Below are 23,369 nucleotides of genomic sequence, written 5' to 3' on the forward strand. Positions count from 1 at the left end.
ACCAGGGACCTATAGATTGGCGACGACCTTTTCTCGGAATCTTTCCTTCTTTTATTTAAACTCTGTCGTAAATTTATGAACGAAAACCATAAAATCAGATTATGCAAGATCAAAAATGATGATATCACATTTCGAAAATAGAAAAATTTTCGAACCTTGGGATAATTTCTTAACCTGTTGTATTAACGTCCATTGTAGGTACGTAGGACTAACATTACGAGACATTTCAGTGACCTTCGGGAAGCGTCACGTCCGCTGAGTGACCATTAGGTCATTACAGCATGCTATTTTAACGATACATTCGTCACGGCCTGTGATGTTGGTCTTTGTCCGTGATTGGCGGATGACGGAATATTTTCACCATTAGCATTACCGAAACCTGTGACAAACAGCAGTTCTAATTTCAACATTTTCAACAGTATTAAATTTTAAAAAATGTGAGTGTGTGTGTGCAAGTCACACATGGTAGAAGTGAAACTTATATAAAAATATAAATATAAAAATAATCGCAATGGTCAACCACTCCCCAGTGCAATGGAGCAGCCGCACCCGGGGGAACCGCCTGCATGATCACGGTATCCCGACGCCAGGTAGGTATGATTTAGCAAGAGAAATACGAGAACGTCTATCAAATGTGTAACATCTCGTCACCGCGATTCTGGAATTGTTGAATTTACGTGCAGCGACAAACTAAATAAAAATAAAAAAAACATGGCGCGAAACGGAAGAAATTAAAATGGCGCGTAACCGAAAAACGTTACAAACGTTTTTCCTCCCAACGTCGATAAAGAAGTTTCCCTTCAAAAATTCAAGCACTTTGACCGTACGTACGTAAAATTACGCTTTGAGCTAAGTTTCAAATGAACAGCGAGTCGGCCAAGGGCTTTATGAACCCCAATAAAGCGCTGGCGGAAACAAAAATAACAAAGCACCCAAAACTTGATTTCTGACTTGTCGCGAGCTTTGATTACGTGTACGTTCACTTTATCCGGGTCGTCGAACCCGGGATGACTTAGAATTACTTGTGAAGTACCTTTGATCTTACCAAATACTGCATTAATGTATTTAAGAACTTTAGGCTTCAGTGCCTTCGTTACCTCCAACTATTAATGCTATAAAATAGTTTGGCCATATACAGGCTAATTGTTCAAATACAATAAGTTCGTTACTAATGCTTAGAAATCCATTTTGTTTTACTATTCTTCTCATAAAATAAAAAAACTTAGAAATTAGGTCGTATGGTTATACACTTAAAACGTTTAGCCATTTCCAGGTGGATTAAGGGTTTTTGGTTATCATGATTATGTTACAAGAGGTCATGTCAACGTTAATATAGAAGAAAACCTCGAATAAGGTAAATAAAGTTTATTAAGTCGTCGTGGCCTAAAAGATAAGACGTCCGGTGCATTGAGCGATGCACTGGTGTTCGAATCTCAGGTGGGTACCAATTTTACTAATGAAATAAACACTCAACAGTTGTTCACGATTGACTTCCACGGTGAAGGAATAACATCGTGTAATAAAAATCAAATCCGCAAAATTATAATTTGCGTAACTACTGGTGGTAGGACTTCTTGTGCGTTCGCGCGGGTAGGTACCAACACCCTGCCTATTTTTGCCGTGAAGCAGTAATGCGTTTCGGTTTGACGGGTGACGAGCTCTTGTGACTTCGATTCGTCACAGAGCTGTGACGAATCGAAAGTAATATCTATTGGTCACCGATAAATATAGTTGTCGCCTCCAATCTAGTCGATAAAGGTCTATGCAATAACAATTATACGAATAAAAAATAGAATGGCAATTAATAATCACGTAAAACAACCTGAAGCAAATACTACATTGGCTTCTTCAATCTTCAATTACTACACCTATTTAAAGCCACTTCAAACCAGTTTGTTTCTAATTTTTAATTATACATTTTTTGTAATTCGCGAAAATACCTACCGACACAGCTGATATTTAAAATAATTTTCGTTAATGAATAATCAATACAACATTGTATTGAACAAATTTGTTTGGCCGTGTTACACTGAACAAATAACAGGAATGTTTGTTTCATAATCATGTAAATGCGTATTATTATTAGTCAAAGTTAATTACGATTGTTTATTATACAAGAACATGAACGTTTTCGGGATATAAACCGCGCTTTAAAAACAAAACTCTTACTCAATTACCTTGACATTAATAAAGGCGAGTCTTGTTTTATGCATAGCCACATAAACGACACACAACCTGATTTACCGACACACGAGTGAGATACACAAAAACTGTGTTCGTACTTATTACAAACTAAGTATTTTTATTAGGCCTTTGCAACATTAAAATCATTTTAACTTTACCGAAAATAAAATTTTTTTTTTGTTGCTTAGATGGATGGACGAGCTCACAACCCACCTGATGTTAAGTGGTTACTGGAGCCCGTAGACATTCACAACGTAAATGCGCCACCCACCTTGAGATATAAGTTCTAAGATCTCAAGTATAGTTACAACGGCTGCCGCACACTCCAAACCGAAACGCATTACTGCTTCACGGCAGAAATAGGCAGAGTGGTGGTACCCACCCGCGCGGACTCACAAGAGGTCCTACCACCAATTTTATTAATTTATACCTAATTTATTCGGAATTCAGTGTAGCTTGATTAGCTTGCTTTCCTATTTGGGAACGTATAGTTTGTAGAATACATTACGCAAAGACATATTATGTACAATATTTTTCAAATCATATAATTTTATATGTCATATTTAATAATTCAATAATTTATCATTACTGCGATCGTCGACTAAGGGTATGTTTAATGATGTTTTGTGTGGAGCACAATTTTAATTTTATAATATCAATATGACACCAATAGGCAAAAGAAGAAGAGGCTGACTAAGAAGCAAATGGATCGACGAACTAATAGCAACAACTGGAAAAGAACGGAGAAACAAAGCCATGAATTGGGAAGAGTGGAGTAAGCTGGAGGAAGCCTATACCTGAATGTGGTTCCAATAATAAAACGTTTATATTTGTAATTTTTATTTGATAAGGTGTTTTCTTTTTTTTTGGAAATAAAATGGACTTATTATTATTAATATGACACCAAAAGAAAAACTAATTTCTAATCTGTGGTGGATTATAGAATTGTTATTATAAGGAGCATAGGCCAGAAAATACAATGAGAACCAAGAGTCTCTCCATAAGTTCCCGACCATGATAAAATCCGAACTCCTTAATCTGCATGCAGTCAAGTAAGTACAAGTAGCTGCACTACGAGACCTTTTTATGGGAGCCATAGGCAAGGCATGTTCGCATTGAACTAAATAAAAACCCCATCATTAAAAAACCAACATACATAAGTATTAGGAATTAGGATTGAGAAGCAAATTTGGATTTATATTCCAAACGACTCAAAGATCAAAACCAACTCCAAATGTCAACTAGAAGTATTGAAATTTATAAATCGAAATATCTTATAATGAATTTAAACATTTCCAACAAACGTAATAAACTGCCTTGAACTTTAAAACAAAATACGAACATTCCTTAACAAATTACATTTCGTTCAATGACGACACGAATATTTGAAATATTTGAATATCCAACTAATTAGTTACTTAAAATTACGGGTATAATTTAGGTAAAGGAAGACTTCATCTAGAGTCTAGGTGACGATAGGAAACGTGATTAAGATACATAAGTTATAAAGCTCGGAGTCCAAAAATCCTCACTTTCTAGATCCTATATATGTGAATGGTTTTATTGATCTAACGAACGGCAATCCTTTTGATAATTAAATAATCCCTTATTTTAATAGTTTGGATCAAGATAATTTCAAGAAAATAAAGAATTGTACTTGAATAGTGTGAACAGTTTCTCGTACTTGATTTTTTGATGTTGAAAAATTGCGTTTCATTTCTTCACGCCAATGTCTCTTGGATTGTTTCTATGCACAAGCAATTTAGACTATGCTGTCTCCAGCAGCTATCGCTTAGCAAAACGGTCCCTTCGTCTTTGGTGCGAAATGGTGATGTGTATGTCAACTATAGGCGAATCTAGCCTCTGGATCTATGGTATTTTTATGGGTTTCTCTTTTTCCAACTCTTCCTAAACAGGCAGGCCCATCTACCGAGATGCATCATCTGCTTTGCGGAATTTGACCAAGATTTTTGGATGCACGTTTAAAGCTTAAATTGCTTTGGGTCAATCAGGTGTACCAAAGATGAGGTCCTAAATCAAGTGAGACTAATGCTTGACTATTAAGAAGGCAAAATAAAGTCACAAATGATTAAGTTATTTATATATTTCGATTCGAAATGTAACTGCGTTAATTGAACTTTCATTATCCGTGTGGTAGTTCTAGTCGAGGTTGAGTGCTTGTCCATACGATACGACCAGCTGTAATTCTCGTTAAGGGAACCAGATCAACGGGATCAATAGAAGAAACGTCATCATTGACGACAAATTTTTACAACACATTTATAGTTTTAAATTCGTAATTTACAATCGAGAAAAGCATGACTTCTTTGCTGTAAAAATAGGCAGAACAGTGATACCTACACGTGTGTGTTCATTACAATAATTACACTTAACCCTATTCAATGCAAAAAAAATGGGCAGAGCAGAGACATGGAATGCGCGCCTTTTTGCAACATACATTTTCTGCAAATTAGGATTTTCTTCTGAAAAAAAAAACAAACAAGACCAAAACAATATTTAAAAAAACAACCGGCGTTCCACAAATCTAATATGGACGTCATAATAGTGTCATCTATAATAACCACTACACTCACGACGACTAAGTAAATTTTCAAACAAGAAATTATTTTCCTTGATAAAAATCTCTCTCAAGCTTCAGCAACAGATGTCATTAAGCCAATATACATCGTCACGATGTGGCAAAACGGTAACGTGGCGTGGTTCACAATAATACACCTTTCGAAACGCTTTTATAAAGCTCATTTTTGCTTGTACTACAACGAAATTAAATTTCAGTAAATGCCTCGGAATTTATTCACCAGCTTTAAGAAATTCATTTGAAACTCACACCAAGTTTAAAGGCTGCTTTAAATATTACATTCAAAATACCTCTTCATTGCCTTAAATGAACCGGTATTCTTATTGACTACAAATATAAATAGATGAGTAAGCATATGTTGAGTTGGAAATGTACTAATAAATTAAGATAATCTTAGAGAATCAAGATTACCATATTATCACCCACTCATTTTTTTTCTTTTCAAATTAAATGTTCGCTCGCGGCTGCTCTAGAGACCTGGTCGCTTAACTAGGAGCCGAAGGTATGCTTACACTCAAACGAAATGTGCCCGCGCGAATTTATACCTTTCTGCCAATTTCCGTGCGTTCCACCTCGAAGGGTGGTACAGCCACTTTTAAACATTGAAATTTCGACTTGGTCTCATTCATGTTGTAATATTTATGGGCTCCGAAGATCACTTTCAACATGTGGCCTGTCAGTTAACCTGCATTAAGAGCGATATTTTTTTATTGCTTAGGTGGGCGGTCGAGCTCACAGCCCACCTGGTGTTAAGTGGTTACTGGAGCCCATAGACATCTACAACGTAAATGCGCCACCCAACTTGAGATATAAGTTCTAAAGTCTCAGTATAGTTACAACGTAAGCCCCATCCTTCAAACCGAAACGCATTACTGCTTCACGGCAGAAATAGGCAGGGCGGTGGTACCTACCCGTGCGGACTCACTAGAGGTCCTACCACCAGTAAAACTATACGTTATATAAACTATACGTTAAAGCATAGCTTAAAATTATATATATAAAATAATTATACTCAAAGATCGTACAACGCTCTCCGTGTTCAATATAATAATGCGTTTAGGGTGCTGGTGGTGCTGCCCCGCTTTTGTAGCGCATCAGGGATGTTTGCAGACGCGCACATAGATTGTTTTTACGCTACCATGCGTAAGAGGTGTGCATCTCTGGTAAGCAGAGTGAAGGCTAGCTCCAACAGTATCCTGAGCAGGATCGCAAGCAGGCTGGACTGTGTATACATGAGTCGCTGTGGTGCCATATCCCATGGGATGTTACGACAGTAATTCATTGTGATGTAAATATAACTACTAACATAGGTCTAAGTCTTATTAACAATTTATATGAGTCATGGTTACTTGCAATAAAAACATTATTATCTATATCTATACTAATATTATAAAGAGGAAAGATTTGTTTGTTTGTTTGTTTCGAATAGGCTCCGAAACTACTGGACCGATTTGAAAAATTATTTTTCCATTTGAAGCCGACATTGTCCCTGATGAACATAGGCTACTTTTTATTTTATTTTTTATTTTATTTTTTGGTTTCATGTGTGTTTTAATGTTTCCGAAGCGAAGCGAGGGCGGGTCGCTATTATTATTATTATTATAGCGAAACAATATGAAAACGAGAATGTACTTAACAAATAACGTCAAGGACCTATAGATATATCCGCCAACGCATTATTGATTTTTACGCGTATACATAGTTTCGTCGACAGTAAGGCTTCACTAGCCATATTGACTGTATCGCGATTCAGGTAAACGACAGCTTAACTTATGTCACAGTTGACCTTATTTACAAAAAGCCACGGTTGTAATTTGCTTGCGTAGGTTCAGTCGGTTATGTCGTTTTCTTATGAGCCTCTGCTTACGTGGTGGGGACTACGCGTGAGTAAGTATACGCACTCATATTCGTGTTGACCTTGTCCAAGATTTTTTGTAGTAAGAGTGGCGTAGTAAATAAAAAGCACGAACCTTAAACAAATAAACATAAAATACTTTTTTTATATATATTTTTTTTATAACAACTAAGAGGCATACGAGCAAGACGGGTCACCTGATGGTAAGTGATCACCGCCGCCCACGGTCACCAGCGTTTACGCCAGTGCGTTGCCTACCCTTCAGGTAAGATACTAAAACACTAATAATTATATAATGGTGTATTGTTTTAAAGTGCGACTCGATTTCAATTTTGCGATGATTTAATGATAAATAAAAAAGATTAATGCACGATAAATAAATAAAGATCGATAAGAATTATTCGAGATACGGATACATTTATACTCGAATTTAATGAGATCGCGAATCTTGCTTGTTTTTTTTAGATTAGATAGAGAAATTACCGACAATGTCATCAAAAACATGCGAAATTAATTAAATAGTTTTATTGAACATTTTAGTCGTCCTCGCATCTAAAGGATAAGACGCCCGGTGCATTCGTATCGAACGATGCGATTTATCAGGTTTTCTAACCCCGAATTCAAATACCAATTTATCAAATCAAATACGTATTACTTATTATTACTTAATGGCGGTAGGACCTCTTGTGAGTCCGCACGGGTAGGTACCACCACCCCGCCTATTTCTGCCGTGAAGCAGTAATGCGTTTCGGTTCGAAGGGTGGGGCAGCCGTCGTAACTATACTTGAGACCTTAGAACTTATATCTCAAGGTGGGTGGCGCATTTACGTCGTAGATGTCTATGTGCTCCAGTAACCACTTCACACCAGGTGGGCTGTGAGATGGTCCTCTCATCTAAGCAATAAATAAAAAAGTATTTAACTCGCGTTCACGAAAGGAAGGAATACTTAACGCTGGATATTGAAAATGAAACCCGCAAATACAATTTTCGAACAGTTGATTTCGACCTTTTCTCATTAATTGGGTGGCGGTATTCAAATCGCGATACCTATGGCCTCTGATGACCACTTTTCGGTAGGCAGCGGCTTGGCTCTGCCCCTGGCATTGCTGTAGTCCATGGACGACGGTAACCACTCACCATCAGGTGGGCCATATGCTCGTCTGGCTACAAGGGCAATAAAAAAAAAAAAAAAACTTAACCTCAGCTTGATCATTCATCTATGTAATAGAAAAGTATCTTATCTGAAAGCTTAAAGCAAACATTAAGTTACATCCTTGCGTAAACTTTTTAATTGCAACATAATGGTAGGGTGAAAATTGCTTAATTTAAAATTGAGTTAAACATAGTAATCTCCGTAAACATAATTAAAACTGCTTTGATGGTTCAATCTGGCGTTTAGAATTTCTCATTAAATTCATTTTCAACGTTTTCAATACTGTACGGTTGCCGTGGTCCACGGACGACCGAGATGGTTTTCTTCGACATTGTGAAACTTGTTTTATAGAGTACTTTAATTAACAATTGGATTCTTGAAAAACATTATGTAATGAATCAAAGGCTTTGCCAAGCCCAACGCCGCAATTGGATCCGTAGTTTTTTCATGACTTAGGAACAAAAGTACCGACCTAGAATCGAACACAGCCGGGAGTACAGCAGTCGCGGACATTAAGCGCTAGATCAAAGAAAAGTAATTAATAACCGATTCTTTTAACACATCACAATGTGAATCCCAACCCACCACCAGACTTGAGGACTGTCTCAATTGCATATTAATCATGAAAATGATAACTATTTTGACAGGTTTGTTTTTTACTACTGTTGAATAAATCTATATCTATACTAATATATAAATCTACAGTGGTTTTTACGGATGTTCCGTTATAACTACTGAACCATGCATCCGATTGACTTGAAACTTGGTATCCATGTAGTAAATACATGCACTTAATGGATAGGCTAATATTTATATGAGTGTTGGACTCCGTAATAATAATGACAATAAATAATAATGTTAATTTTAAATGGCCAGCGAAGCGGGCGAAGTACGGATAGTAAATTTATAAAGTAGTTCATAGATTTATAAGCGTTTTGTTACAGACTATTTCAATTTATGTGTGTTATCTGTGCGAATATAGACTAATGTCACTAGTGAGCTAATATAATTCATTGTGTCTGATAAAGAAACCTGATTAGGGTTTCATTGAAATACTGCACAATTCTAATAATTACACGATGTTATTAATTAATCATGGGAGTCCTAAATATTTCATTCGAAAAATGGGTACCTGTCTGTGGTATTCGAACACCGACACATACGCATCGCACATCGGTCGATGCAAATGCACCGCGCGTCTTATCCTATAGGCCACGACGACTTCAGTGTGCTTAGTGCGAGTCAGTTAACTTTTACGCTATCGAGAACGTTAAAAAACAGTCACTAAGTACACAAATAGACATTTAAGTTTCATTATAACATAACATCATATATATTACAGAAACCTTTTGGAAAGGCGCTCTAACTGGTTGTTGAAGAGCCCATTCTAGCGTTTGCATAACAATGTACGAATATAGCGTCTCGCGTTTTCCTCGAGGGCGTTTAATAAACATGTTGAAATCAACGCGTAAAACAAGGAAATCGAATTATTTATTCGTTATGTTTGTTCTTTACGAGTGTGGTACGCAGACGAGATTACGTTACGGACACGACTAAAATCATCGGCTGCCGACCAACTAGCTGTGCTGTCTTAGGTTTTTGCGTAGTATAAAAAAAAAGCGTGTCTGGTTGTAGTGTTGACCGCGGGAACCCCCCTACTCTGACCGGGTTCTGACCTCGGCCGGAGCTCGGACGTCGGGTGTAAGAGTGCAGGGGAGTCGTTTAGTGGGTGAGCCCTAAAATCGTTGAGCCCGCGATCTGCTCTTAACACCTGCAGATCGTTGAGTCTCACATACCCCGCGCGCCCCCTAGGAGCGGGGGCCTCGTAGGAGGTTCGGCCCCCAGCCCGAAAAAAAAAAGGTTTTTGCGTAGTATGGACATAAATAAAACGACTGTTACGATTTCATATCGCGGTTTTTTACTGTCGTAATTTGTTTTTTCGACTTTATGAATATGTACTGCGAGTATACAGTATTCGTGGTCACAATAATCCTCACACACAGCCCAATGAATTTCTCTCCGATTCTTCTAAGTGGGTCGCGTTTCCGATCCGATAGGAGATTTTGCAAAGCAATGCGGCTGGCGGGACGAGTGTTAGCAACGTCACCAGGTCTTTTTTATTGTCCGTGTAGGTAGACGAGCATACGGCCCACCTGATGGTGAGTGGTTACCGTCCCTCGTGGACGTTAGCAATGCCAGGGGCAGAACCAAGCCACTGCCTACCATTAAACTGTTATAACTCTGTTTGTTTCGTCTATCTAGTACTTTGGCGCTGGTTTTAGGATGCATGAGTGAAAATGCGGCCACTCACCTTGAGACATGAGTTTCAGGTCTCAGTTTTATGGTACAACTGGATTTATGGCTCTATCATTGCTTAACTTTAAATCGATAGTGCGGCTTTGATATTTAAAGATAGCATTTCAAGAAAGCTGGAGACGCAGGCTAGTGTTTTAGGTATCATTTAATTTCCCTACCTAATTGTTGATATTCTAGGAGGCTAATCAAACTACTCACGGATCGGTAGGTGAGCATAGGAGCTCAACCTGAAAGGATTGCTAGCACTGGCCCTAGCAAGAGCTTCGCTGAATTTACCACTGGATCGGAATTGCGACCAACTAAGAAGATCGGGCGCGAAGCTGGTGGAAGCTAGGACCTCTTGTGAGTCACGTTGTAGATATCTATGGGCTCCAGTAACCACTTAACACCAGGTGGGCTGTGAGAAAAAAAGCTCAGCGGTCTGTGTCTTTGAGTTTGGATATCATGTGGGTTTCTGTTGCCATAAACCTTTTTTTTATTTATAAGTGCAAAAGTAAAAATAGTCCGGAAATAACACGGTACACATAATACAATGACATATCTCTGAGCAAATTTACGAGAGAGACGTGATAAAAAAACACAGGATTTTCATATCTCATCTACTATCATAAAAAGCCACGGTTTCCCAAACGTTGACTCAGTTCGCAAATTACCGCGTGTCTTGTCTCGCAACAATACGAATTTAAAATAAGACGCCTTCAATTTAAATGACGACAAAGTTGCCTGTCTTAGTAAATGTAATAACGTTTGGCTTGGACGAGCTCTATTTAGGGACAAGAAACTTCTGGCCTCTCACAAATTTAGGTTTAAGCTGGCGTTAATAGAATTTCGCTTTTATCGATCCATCCAACCATTGAATTAGTTATAAGTATCTATATATATATAAAAATGAATTGCTGTTCGTTAGTGTCGCTAAAACTCGAGAACGGCTGGACCGATTTGGCTAATTTTGATCTTGAATTACTTGTGGAAGTCCAGAGAAGGTTTAAAAGGTAGATAGATAAATATGAAAATGCTCGGAATTAAATAAAAATAACAATTTTGTTTTCCCTTTGATGTATCCCCCGTCGGACGGTTTCCTTTTGTTTGTTTTAAGTTTATTTTATACAAAAGTTTAGGTTTTTATCGATTGAGGTACTACAAAGTCTGCAGGGTCAACTAATCCGTCAATAAATACTTAAGACCATCAAGTGAAACGCTAGACGTTTCGGATTGTTTGGATTTATGGGAGGTTTAACGGTGGAGGGAAGATCTTCCACCGAGCAGGTGATATTGCTCCGTAGACCGACGGTCCAAATGTTGTTGTTCGGAACTTGCATATATGCAAGCTTATCTTGAAAATTTCGTAAGCGAAATTAAGGAATCTGTCAAATATCTTGGATGTTACGATGGCTACCGCCACACCGCTCCCCTCCGAGACCAGAGGCCGTATCATTATGTTAGCTTTGTCCGTGCTGTGATTAGCTTGAGCTCGAAGTCTACGGCCAGATTTTCAGATGTGAAACGACTATTTAATTTTATCTAAAATAATTGACTCTTCTTTGTCTCCACCTTAACCCATTAGGTGGGGTCAGCACAGCGAACTTTTCTATTTCATTCTCCTCTATCAGCCGTCATCTCAAACTTACTCTGATTTCTCTCACACCGTCACACACTCCATCCATATCTTTTTCGATCGACTTCTTCCCCCTCTACCTTGGACTATTGTGTTAATAGTTTATAATAACATCGCGAGTGATACCGAGGGACGAGATTAGTTGAAAAAATCGGTTGTCTGTAAAGTCGGTTTACTGACGATAATTGAACGTGTCAACGTCATAAGAAAATACCGATGGAATGGTTTCATTTTTCAAAAGAAAATTTTAATGTTATTTATTTGATAGATATTTTTTATGGACAATTGACATCACATTCACTTTTAACTGAACTTCATACTTGACGAAAACATGTAAATGTATTATTGTACAGCAGCTGTCCACGCGGATGCATCGCTCACTCAAGTAGGAGAGAGACAGACAGAACGCCTCAGAGCGAGGTAACGCCGCATGAGTCATGTTTTTTTTGTGCGTGCACCCGGCTCCATCCAATTATAAGACGTTGTCACATCAAAAATAATTGATCATCCCTTTCTAGCTCAAACCTAATCTACATTAATCAATACTATGTGATATTCATACATGATGTCGTTGTGTGGATACCATGTATATTCAATATAGACCAGCCTAATAACGGAACATATTAGATTAATTCCTAATTAAGATCAGATTGATATCTACATACGTTGTGTTGTATGATCGTACTGATTCGTCCTGAATGACGCAGAGACGAAGCAAGTATGAAAGCGGTGAGATTACATTCATTCATACACACACACACACACACACACACACACACTCAAACCCTCGAATATTGAATTACACGCGACGCTGAACACGAGTTAGTTTTGGGACTAATTTTCCAAGTAATTTTCTACAGTGAGGAGTCGAATACGAGGACCTCGTGTCTTCTGTTTGGGATTTAATTTGTGCCTATTTTCGGTGGTCTCTTTCGTAAGCGCGTAAGTGACACGCGTATCAAATTATATACGAATATGTTTTATTCTCTCCGGTTATTGTTAACTTCATTGGGTAACTAGTATAATGATTGCACTTAACATTTGTAGACGGTATGTAAAATGACAATTATCAAGACGAAAAATTAATTATAATTAACAACTACCTCAAGACAACACTATTAATTAATTAAACTAACCGCCTCATGTGAAATGATTTTTACTTATGTACATTTTAGACCAAGGTCGATCATTTTTAAAACCAAAAAAAAAAAATAGTAGGATGAAACCCATTAGAAAAGGAGGGGAATATTATAAAAATGAAAGGAAAAATAATTGACGGGCGATCTGAAGTCGGGAAGGTGATGGGGGGGGGGGAGGAGGTAAGGGTAAAAACGGTTTTTCTCGATTTCCGGCAAAACTAAAAGTCCTATGGAAAAAAGTCAAATGGCAAATTGTAGCTAATAAAAAGATCTAAAACTTTTGAAACTTTTCGGAAAAACCAATGCCAGGGGCAGAGCCAAGCCGCTGTCCACCTTTAAGTACTCTCCACAAGTCTCGTTTGAAGAAGGGCATGTCTTAGCGGTCGGAAAACACCGTGGAGGGGAGCTCATTTCCAAGTCGGATGGTACGAGGCAAAAAAAAAAAACCCTGGAAACGCACTACGGATGAACGCAGCATTTCTAGATCTTTTCCAGTTTGATGAAAAATCAGGGACTGAACACAGTGTAGCCAAATGCCGGAGTTAGATGATTATGGACTGTTGTTGATGATACAAATAAGCGATCATCCATACATACAGATTATTTCGTAATAACGCCAACGTTAAAATCGCAACACATTTTGAGATCTTGTGAACTGTTGGTTTTTTTTATTGCATTGGTGGATGGACGAGCTCACGGCCCACTAGGTGTAAAATGGTTACCGGAATCCATAGACATCTGCAACGTAAATGCTAAACCCATCTTGAGATATGAGTTCTAAAGTCTCAGTATAGAAGCGAAACGCGTTTTTTGAGTACAGAGATGCAATAAACATGTCTCTAGATTTGTTAAATTACACGTTTAGTCTCAACTGTGTTATGTAAAAATGAGTTATTAGATAAGAAAGCGATTACCAGACAGCACTCGTGAAGATTTAGTAGATGATTTTTTTTGATAACGCCATCTTATTGTGTCTTTAAAGCGGTTAGTTGCCCCCAATTAAGAAAAATAGTATTATTATTCGCCAATAGATGTCGGGAAGAGTTGATTATTGAAAACACGAATAAAACGAACATTTTCTGAAAATAAATCGTAGTACTCCCCTGTATACTAAATTTTATGAAAATCGTTGGAGCCGGTTCCGAGATTCAGATTATATTTAGTAATTATGCTAGCAGGTCAATAAGCGAATATCCAGACACTGCTGCTTAATTGGCGTAATTAAATGTATCTTGTGGTTGCTTATTTTGATCTGATATGGAAACTACTTTTTTACCTAAAATAGGGATTAGAAAAAATCCAAATACTAAAAAAACTATTCTGAATAATATGGTTGTTGCTGATATAAAACCTGAAGAATAGAAAGAAATTATATATATTAATATACAAGAATTGCTCGTTTAAAGGTATAAGATAAAAATCTTTCGTAAAGATACAGTCACTAATCAACCGAATCTATTTTATTTCTCGAAAACAAAAACAACCTAAGCTCGAATACAATTTCGATACGTCGGTTTAGCAATATATTCAAATCAATTTATTTGCACGTGTGCGATAATGTAATGTATCCGTTGATTTGCGTATTGCAATACGAATGGATGCTAATGAAGTGTACAATCTGTTTATTTTTAACATTCGTAAGTAACATCCTATTTCGGCTCATCGATTGCGCAATATAGAACCGCCGATTGCAATTTAGCGTATGTAAATTGCTATGTACCTGTAAATTTTATAGCCGCCGTTCTTTCGGATAAATAGGCACTTTTTACTGGTGTAGGACCTCTTGTGAGTCCGCACGGGTAGGTACCAGCACCCTGCCTATTTCTGCCGTGAAGCTGTAAAACGTTCGGTTTGAAGGCCGTGGCAGCCGTTGTAGCTATACTTGGGACCTTAGAACTTATATCTCAAGGTGGGTGGCGTATTTATGTTGTTGATGTCTATGGGCTCCAGTAACCACTTAATACCAGATGGGCTGTGAGCTCGTCCTCCCATGTAAGCAATAATTTTTTTTTAGTAAATTTGTCAGTACAAAAACTACCAATAAATGAAGCTTGCACGATTAGTCAAGGCAAAATTTTTCATATAGCACCTTTATTTCGTCGATACCTGAATCTTGTCCGATCTATGGCTATATTTAAGTTACAATTTTGTCGATTAACTGCGTTGTATGCAATTGGAAACCACATAACATCAGATTGCCCGTAAATATGTCTTTTCATGTAACGAAATAAATAAATAAATACTAGTACAATGTATGATGTTATTAATCCAAGCACCGCGTGGCTGCAATAAAACCGCTGAGGCAGCTTTAGTAGAAAATTTATTGTCCGTGTATCTACACGATATATCTGTGCACGTTTACATGCATTGCGTAATACGTACGTTAGCATTCTGTAACATCACATCGATTATGCTATACATACCTATCAAGCAATTCTGATGTTTGATTTTTACAAGTATAGCGATAGCAGAGGAACTTTGACGTGTGATTTAGAACAGGTCTCTCTGTGTGTGTCATAAAAAAAGCCTAATAATTCATCAGAGAATGAGCAGCAGCGTCCTCGGATTGTCATAAGTCGTCGTGGCCTAAAGGATAAGACGTCCGGTGCATTCGTATCTAACGATGTAACGGTGTTCGAATCCCGCAGGCGGATACCAATTTTTCTAATGAAATACGTGATTAACAAATGTTCACGATTGACTTCCACGGTGAAGGAATAACATCGTGTAATAAAAATCAAACCCGTAAAATTATAATTTGCGTAATTATTACTGAGTCCGCACGGGTAGGTACCACCAGCCTGCCTATTTTTGCCGTGAAGCAGTAATGCGTTTCGGTTTGAAGGGTGAGGCAGCCGTTGTAGCCATGCTGAGTACCTTAGAACTTATATCTCAAGGTGGGTGGCGCATTTACGTGGTAGATATCTATGGGCTCCAGTAGCCACTTAACCAGATGGACAGTGAGCTCGTCCACCCATCTAAAAAAAAAACAAAAAACTGATATGACTCCAAGCAAACTCCTAAAACAGTTTCTTTGAAGCCTTGTTAGTCTTGTAATTTAAGCACGCCTGTATCGAAATACAGTTTCGTGCTTCGTTAAACACTAACAAAATTCAAGAGTCAATTATTACGAAACTGCAGTAGTACATTTTGTGGGCACAACGATCGACGCTTTTGTGTATCGTCATTATTTTACTGCCTAAGCACAAATCACGAGTGACACGGAGAATGTGTAGAGTAATTTCGTCTTGAATTACAGCCGAGTTGATATTTGAAATGATTGCTAAGTAAGAGAAAGGAACTCATACGAAACGTAAATGAGTATTTTGTAAGGAATTTACGTAACGTTTTGGCAGAGCGAAGGCAGGTGCAGATTGGAAACTCTCCGGGCTGGTTTTAACGAATATTTTTGTTGTTGTTGTATTCTTTTAACATAATTTATGCACATTTTACGTGAAGTTTAACAGTTAACTGTTCTAATGGTCTCTAAAGTTGGATCTTTCACGGCTTATCTTGTCATTGAAAGCGAAAACTGTGAAAGATAATATGAAAATTTGTAGTCAATTTTCGTAATTTAGCTACTGTGCTATCTGTTGTTAATGTAGTTGATAAAAATAATTGTATTGCCTATTGTACGATAGAATAGGGGACTTAACCGTCAATGTTTATCTAATAATGACTACACCTCCCAATGATATCGCAAAAGAGATTTTTATCTATATATTGATACAAAATGTGTTAGAGTTCGTTATCTACTTCGGCAACGAAATAATCCGCGTTCCCATTAAAGGATGGGATATTTATGTCAATTATGGGACATTATTACAATAAGAACACACATGAGGACTCTATCCAGACTAACATCTCAAACTAAAGGTAGGCAGCGACTTGGCTCTGCCCCTGGCATTGCTAAAGTCCATGGGCGACGGTAACCACTCACCATCAGGTGGGCCGCTCGTCTGCCTATTAGGGCAATAAAACAAAAAAATAAAAAACTAGGTAGCAGAATTCGTCTTGTCTTGTCTATTGGCTCAACAATCTGCTGAACAAACATTAGTCTGTTTAAGCAAAAACATAATAGAAGAGTTCATTACACTTTAGTCATTCGAAATAATCATAATATATTTATTATTCGAGTGCTCTATTTACTGCTCAAAATACCACCCGGGTAATTAAAGTGTCTAGTGCCATTTTAACATTGCACATTAGAACATGAAGTTGGATTCTACAATAGCTCTCCCTTTAAATCGGAACGCAAGGTTGCTTCGTGGCATTAACACGTCGATTAGTGGTACCTGCTTGGTATCCTATCCGAGGCTATGAAAGGAACGATTCAGATAGTGCCATAACAACATTTCTCTCCTCTAAGTGCTCGTTTTGAATCAGGATAACGTTAATGCACGTCTATCTCCGTAATCAGACGTATAAAATTACAAAAATTAAACAATATCATTGCATTAATCCGCCTCTCGATTGTGTTATTACCGAACGCGGTGAATGCAGGAAATGATGTTCGCTTTTAGATCTGTAATCGTGATTAAAAGATTTGAAGCAGCCGACGAGATCGGAGACGGAAAAAAAGAACCGAAACCACACCAGCAATATTATGTCATATTGCGTTGTGAAATCTTCCCGTAACTAGTCGGATTCTTATCCGGTTTTCGAGGAAATGGGAAGAATAAATACTAAGAAAATAGTTATAATAAATAAATAGGATGAAAGGCATGCAGCAAAAATGCGAATGTCGCGATTGATGAGTAACAAGAATGGATAGAATTTGGAATGAATATGTTAGAGGAAGTCTGAAAGTGACACCTGTGACAGAGAAGTTGAGAAGGGCGCGTTTGGGATGGTATGGACATGTGATGAGACGTAATGACAATGAGGTTAGTAAGAGAGTGTTAGCTATGAATGTGGAAGGATAAAGAGGAAGAGGTAGACCTAAGAAGAAATGGATGGATTGCTTGACAGACGATATGTGTAAGAGGGGAGTGAGCGAAGAAATGGTATATGATAGAGGAGTATGGATGGATAAAACATGTTGCTCTGACCCCAGGTGACAGGGAGAAGGGCAGGAGAATTATGAGTAAGAATAAATGTGTTATTTCCGTTCGAAACTATAGTGGTTATAATGTATCTCACTCTAAGAGAAACAGCGGATTGTTTTAAAAAAAAAAATACTAGGCCAAACCGATAATCATATTTGAATTTGAAAACATAGTATTTTCTGTTTAAAAATAGTAAAACATAAACGCACGTTAAACTTGTACTGTTTTAAATAATTACACTTAGTAACCAAATTATATTGTAATTATGTAGTTCCATTTAATTATTGCTTAAATGAGTGAACGACCTCAAAGCCCATCTAGTTTTAAGTGGTTGCGGGAGCTCATAGACACCGCAACGTGAATGTAGTCACCCACCTTGATACTTGAGGTCGGAGTGTCAATTGCATAACGACTGTTCTACTATACAAAATAGGCAGGATGGCGACAGAAATAAGCAAGATGGCGACAAAAATAGGCAAGATGGCGACGGAAATAGGCAATATGGAGGTAGCTATCAGTGTGGCCTTACATTATGCCCTAAAACCAAGAAATGTCAAATGTCGCACCACATTATATCAAAGAACGCTGTTTTCCATTCGCCGATGAGTCCCAAAATCGTTTTTCTTGACCCATGGTGGTAGTGCTATATTAGACTAAGACCATGCAGCCAAATATTTACGTGTCGAATAGACGTACTTCTGTATCCGTATTCTGTATCTGTATATGTACTATCACTCCGCATTCATACATCTGTATATGGAAGTTAAAGTTACCTCGATCATACTTTGACCGGGGCTTAATACTTACAAGCATAACGAATTCAGTAAAAAATAACACTAATTAAATTGTTACAAAAAAATCTGATTCCCTATTGGATTCTATAGCCAATTAACACGAGGTGGAATGTAAGCTTGTTCAGCTACATACATGAAAGAAATAGATAATGAAAATGAAAGACCAACCTGAGCAATAGCCTCGAGCGTCATCCTCTCGATGTCGACGGTGTAGAAGCTGAGCTGTGGCACGTGCCGCCTCCTCGGCCGGATGTGATCGTAGTACGCGACCACGTCGTTGATTGACACGACCGGGCAGTCGTCCGCGGTGCTGCAGCCGCTGCTCACGCCGTCCACGCCGCTGTCGGAATCGCCCTCGCCGCCGAAGCCCTCCTTGGAATCCCTGCGATCCCCGTAGCTCTGCTCGGAGCCCTCCTGATACCCGGACTCGTTCATGTCGTCAGGGGTCACGATCTCCGGGATTTTGGTGGTATCATAATCGTAAACTTCATCGTCCATCGCTGGTTCGTAAGCCATCGTCTCGGCCATTTCGTCTCTCGTTTAGCACGCAATCAAATTATTTTTCACTTGTTCGTATCCACTACATGCTGGTTCGCGAGACGAGTGCACACTAGTAGCGCCCTGTGAACAAAAACGTTAATGTCAGCACGTAATGTGATTTTTTTTTTTTGTTTATTTTTTTTTTATTGCCCTTGTAGGCAGACGAGCATACGGCCCACCTGATGTTGAGTGGTTACCGTCGCCCATGGACTTCAGCAATGCCAGGGGCAGAGCCAAGCCGCTGCCTGCCTGTTGCGAGTGAAACAAATAAAAATGGCAAATTGAATTCTTAAAACGTATTATTAGTTACAGCAACATCGTGTACATAAACAGAAAAAGTAAATATCAGACAAGTCGAGACAACGCCGATTTATCATTCTGAAACATCATTAATCAATTCGACACGACCCGACGGAGCGTCGATTAAAAAAGTACATAAATCAATTATTATTATGTGTATCAACTACATACATATATAAAAGCAAGTCCCAAAGAATTCTGCAGTAGAACGAAACTGTTTGCTCTCCATTTACATTGCATCAATGCAATCAATAGGATAAAAAAGAAATGAACAAAACAGTAAATACTTATCGACGTTTTTAGTAACGTCTAAATCATATAACGATGCATCTCGATGCAATACCGAAAGGTATTGTGAAGACTCCAATAAATTTAAAAATTAGTTATTATCTGTGGCACAATATCTCTTGTCAATGTCAAATGTCTATGATTGTATCATTGCGAATATAACATTATAAAACCATACAACGTGATTTTTTTTCTCCACCGAATTTTATTAATTTACTAGCGACCCGCCCTCGCTTCGCTTCGGAAACATTAAAACAGACATGAAACCAAAAAAATAAAATAAAAAATAAAATAAAAAAAAGTAGCCTATGTTCATCAGGGACAATGTCGGCTTCTAATGGTAAAAGAATTTTTCAAATCGGTTCAGTAGTTTCGGAGCCTATTCGAAACAAACAAACAAACAAATCTTTCCTCTTTATAATATTAGTATAGATAAATAACATTTGGTAGGCAGCGGCTTGGCTCTGCCCCTGGCATTGCTGAGCGACGGTGACCACTTACAATCAGGTGGGCCGTCTGCCTACAAAGGCAATATAAAAAAAAAAAACATCACAAACATTCTGCAAGCTCATAGCTCATCACTAGTATTTCACTAATGTTTACTGCGTTTTAACGCACCATATTACATAACACTGATCATGGATGTACAAAATTCGCAATCTTCTTCCCGTAATCCCACATAATATGGGATAAGGATAAAAAGGAGTGAATAAGTTAAATATGCTTGATAGGGATCTGTTGTGACTTCACCGACAGCCTGTCTCAAATCAACCCTTCTAGTCTTATATCTGCAGTAGTATATACGTTGTACAGCGACGTCACTATATAGTAATTGTAACAATAATCGATAGGAATTTACTATTAAGTAGGAATTTAATAGGAAAGGAATATTAAAATAGGATTTTTACTGGTGATAGGACCTATTGTGAGACCACGCGGATAGGTACCACTACCCTGCCTATTTCTGCCGTGAAGCTGTAATGCGTTTCGGTTTGAAGGGTGGGCTAGCCGTCGTAACTATACTTGAGACCTTAGAACTTATATCTCAAGGTGGATAGCGCATTTACGTTGTGGATGTCTATGGGTTCCAGTGACCACTTAACACCAGGTGGGCTGTGAGTACGTTCACCCATCTAAGCAATAAAAAAAAATAATTGTAAACACACACACAGTTTTATTAATCACCGATATCGATCTATTCAGGTACGGAATGCTTGTGACTTTCGTTTTCATTGGCGGCAACTTCGCGCCGAACGCAGACGAAATCGCGAGCGAGCCGAAACTTACTTTCGCTTTCAATACAGTTCGTGAGATGCAGACGCACTGACCTCGGCGGGGTCGTTACGAGATTCAATAGACGTTCGCTTTAGACAGGTTTCGGTGGCGGCGTTGCCCGACTACTTGCAGTTGCAGGTCAATCTTACTCTCACTATCGACAATGCCATTGATGTAGTCAAATTTTGCCGTGGCAAATAACTTAGTAATATGTATGACCTAAAGACAATAATACTATTACAGAGTTCCTAATTAAGGGTATACCTGATTTGTACTTAAGTTTAAGATGTGGGTAGATCGCATTCGCCTATAAAATACATCGTTAGGGAACAGACGGTCACTTTGTAACTCAGTTGCCTGTAAAAGCTCTGACAACTTGACTATTTGTGTTACATTTAAAACCGTTAGAGATATATTTGATATGCTCCCTGTGTTAGACGTATTTTAGTTGAAATTGTTATCGGCAAGGGAGAATTTTATAAATTAACATAATTTTATTGTTTGCAGATCACTTTAATGAACGTCTCTATTAATGGGAGTTATCTATTATAGTTCTTAATTGTAACAAATATTAACGTGGAATCTAACAATAGGTTTATTATATTTGTAACGTTTGCAAAGCCAAATTCGTTTACAAAGAGAAATACTAATTTATGAAGAGCAATGTGGGAATGACGCGATCGCTCCCGGCTGTTTGACTTATTGCTAAAATAATATTAATGTTGTCTTTGGTTTGAAATTTTTTGTATTTTGACATTGAAAATTAGAAAAGAGTACCACCTCTCAGGTCTCTGGCCTTTTTGGAAGTTGTTGTAGTTAACTTTGATGTGCAAATGTATCATATTTAGTTAAAATAAGCATTTCACAAAACAAGGGCCTAAGCTTAGATGTCTATGTGCGTTACAGCCGCCAGAAATACACTACAGACAAATAGAAAAAGAGACCACATATACCAAATGTCTTTCACAAAGTGTCAGCTTTAGATAAAAAAAAATAGTATCCACGCGACCCACTGAGCTAACCACGGTTTCTATCTGACATTCAATGTGTTTCATACGCGAAGCCTTTTTGGGTGTGCGTAACAACCTTCAAGAAAAAAATCCATGATGAAGAATTAGTAAACGTAACAAAAATCAAACCTGCAAAATGTAGGGTTTTTTTGAAGTGAAAACTTCTTTAGAATCGTTGTGATTTCAAACCGGATGCAACGGAAAAAACGACAGGTAAGAGACACAAATACAAAAATGTGTAGGATGAAGCCAGCAAAGAATGAGACAGAAATATACATACTATTTAATACAGCGCCATCTGTGAGATTTTTTAATACTAACGTGTGTATGAAAGCTCTTGTAGTGAATTTTAATTTAGGATTATACGTGAAATTAAAATATCAATTCACAGAGGGCGCTACCTTACAATTATTTACTAATGACAAAATTTTACATATACTTAAGACGTTTAGGATAATTGTATTTTAATTTTGGAAGGTTTTACTTCTACCACGTGTGAATTGCACACATGTATTTATTTTATTTTTTATTGCTTAGATGAGTGGACGAGCTCGCAGCCCACCTGGGGTTAAGTGGTTACTGGAGCCCATAGAGATCTACGACGTAAATGCGCCACCCACCTTGAGATATAAGTTCCAAGGTCTCAAGTATAGTTACAACAGCTGCCCCACCCTTCAAACCGAAACACATTACTGCTTCACGGCAGAAATAGGTTGGGTGGTGCTATCTACCCGTGCGGACTCACAAGAGATCCTACCACCAGTAAAGGGTACCTAAGCGTTGAAATTAAAAAATAAACTTGGTCGGTCATGAACCTGCGCTCATTACCTCCTACCGCCCTAACCATTTTCTACTACGAAACAGTGATGATTTTTGGCTTAAAAGGTCTGAAACCCGCTCTTAAATAATTAGTTCCCGATGCCAATTTCAACTAAAAGAACAGAAGTATCAAAAACTCATTTTCACTAGGCCTAATCCGTTTCGCAAATAAATATTTTAAAAAAAACATTTCGAACGTAATCTAAAAAAGCGATAATAAAAATCAGCCAGAGATCAATTGAAAAAAAAAACACTACACGAACTGGAATGTTCATAACTTTTAATTTTCACGCTTCAAACCATTATGAATCGATGCAGGTTTATGCGAATAAGGCAAATAAAACAATTCTTTTTAATTAAAAAATTTATAGCACGATTTTTCAAGTTTTGCCGATTAAGTGATGCCGACTTGGCGATTTTTCCTAAAATTAAG

The 23,369-nt window shown here is 37.9% G+C and overlaps 1 protein-coding gene across 5 annotated transcripts in view; it reads right to left on the minus strand.

The window, feature by feature from the left end:
- LOC101739491 (terminal nucleotidyltransferase 5C) overlaps positions 1-23,369 on the minus strand; it is a 248,747-nt gene that overhangs the window by 188,822 nt on the left and 36,556 nt on the right. For all 5 annotated transcript variants that reach the window (XM_004922867.5, XM_062670007.1, XM_012697283.4 and 2 more), the window contains one exon: positions 18,873-19,325. In XM_004922867.5, coding sequence (XP_004922924.1) covers positions 18,873-19,232 — 360 coding nt within the window. In that variant the 5' untranslated portion in view covers positions 19,233-19,325. The remainder of the gene's footprint in view (positions 1-18,872; positions 19,326-23,369) is intronic.

Source organism: Bombyx mori, chromosome 9 (genome assembly GCF_030269925.1).
Source record: "Bombyx mori chromosome 9, ASM3026992v2".
NCBI classification, from domain to species: domain Eukaryota; kingdom Metazoa; phylum Arthropoda; class Insecta; order Lepidoptera; family Bombycidae; genus Bombyx; species Bombyx mori.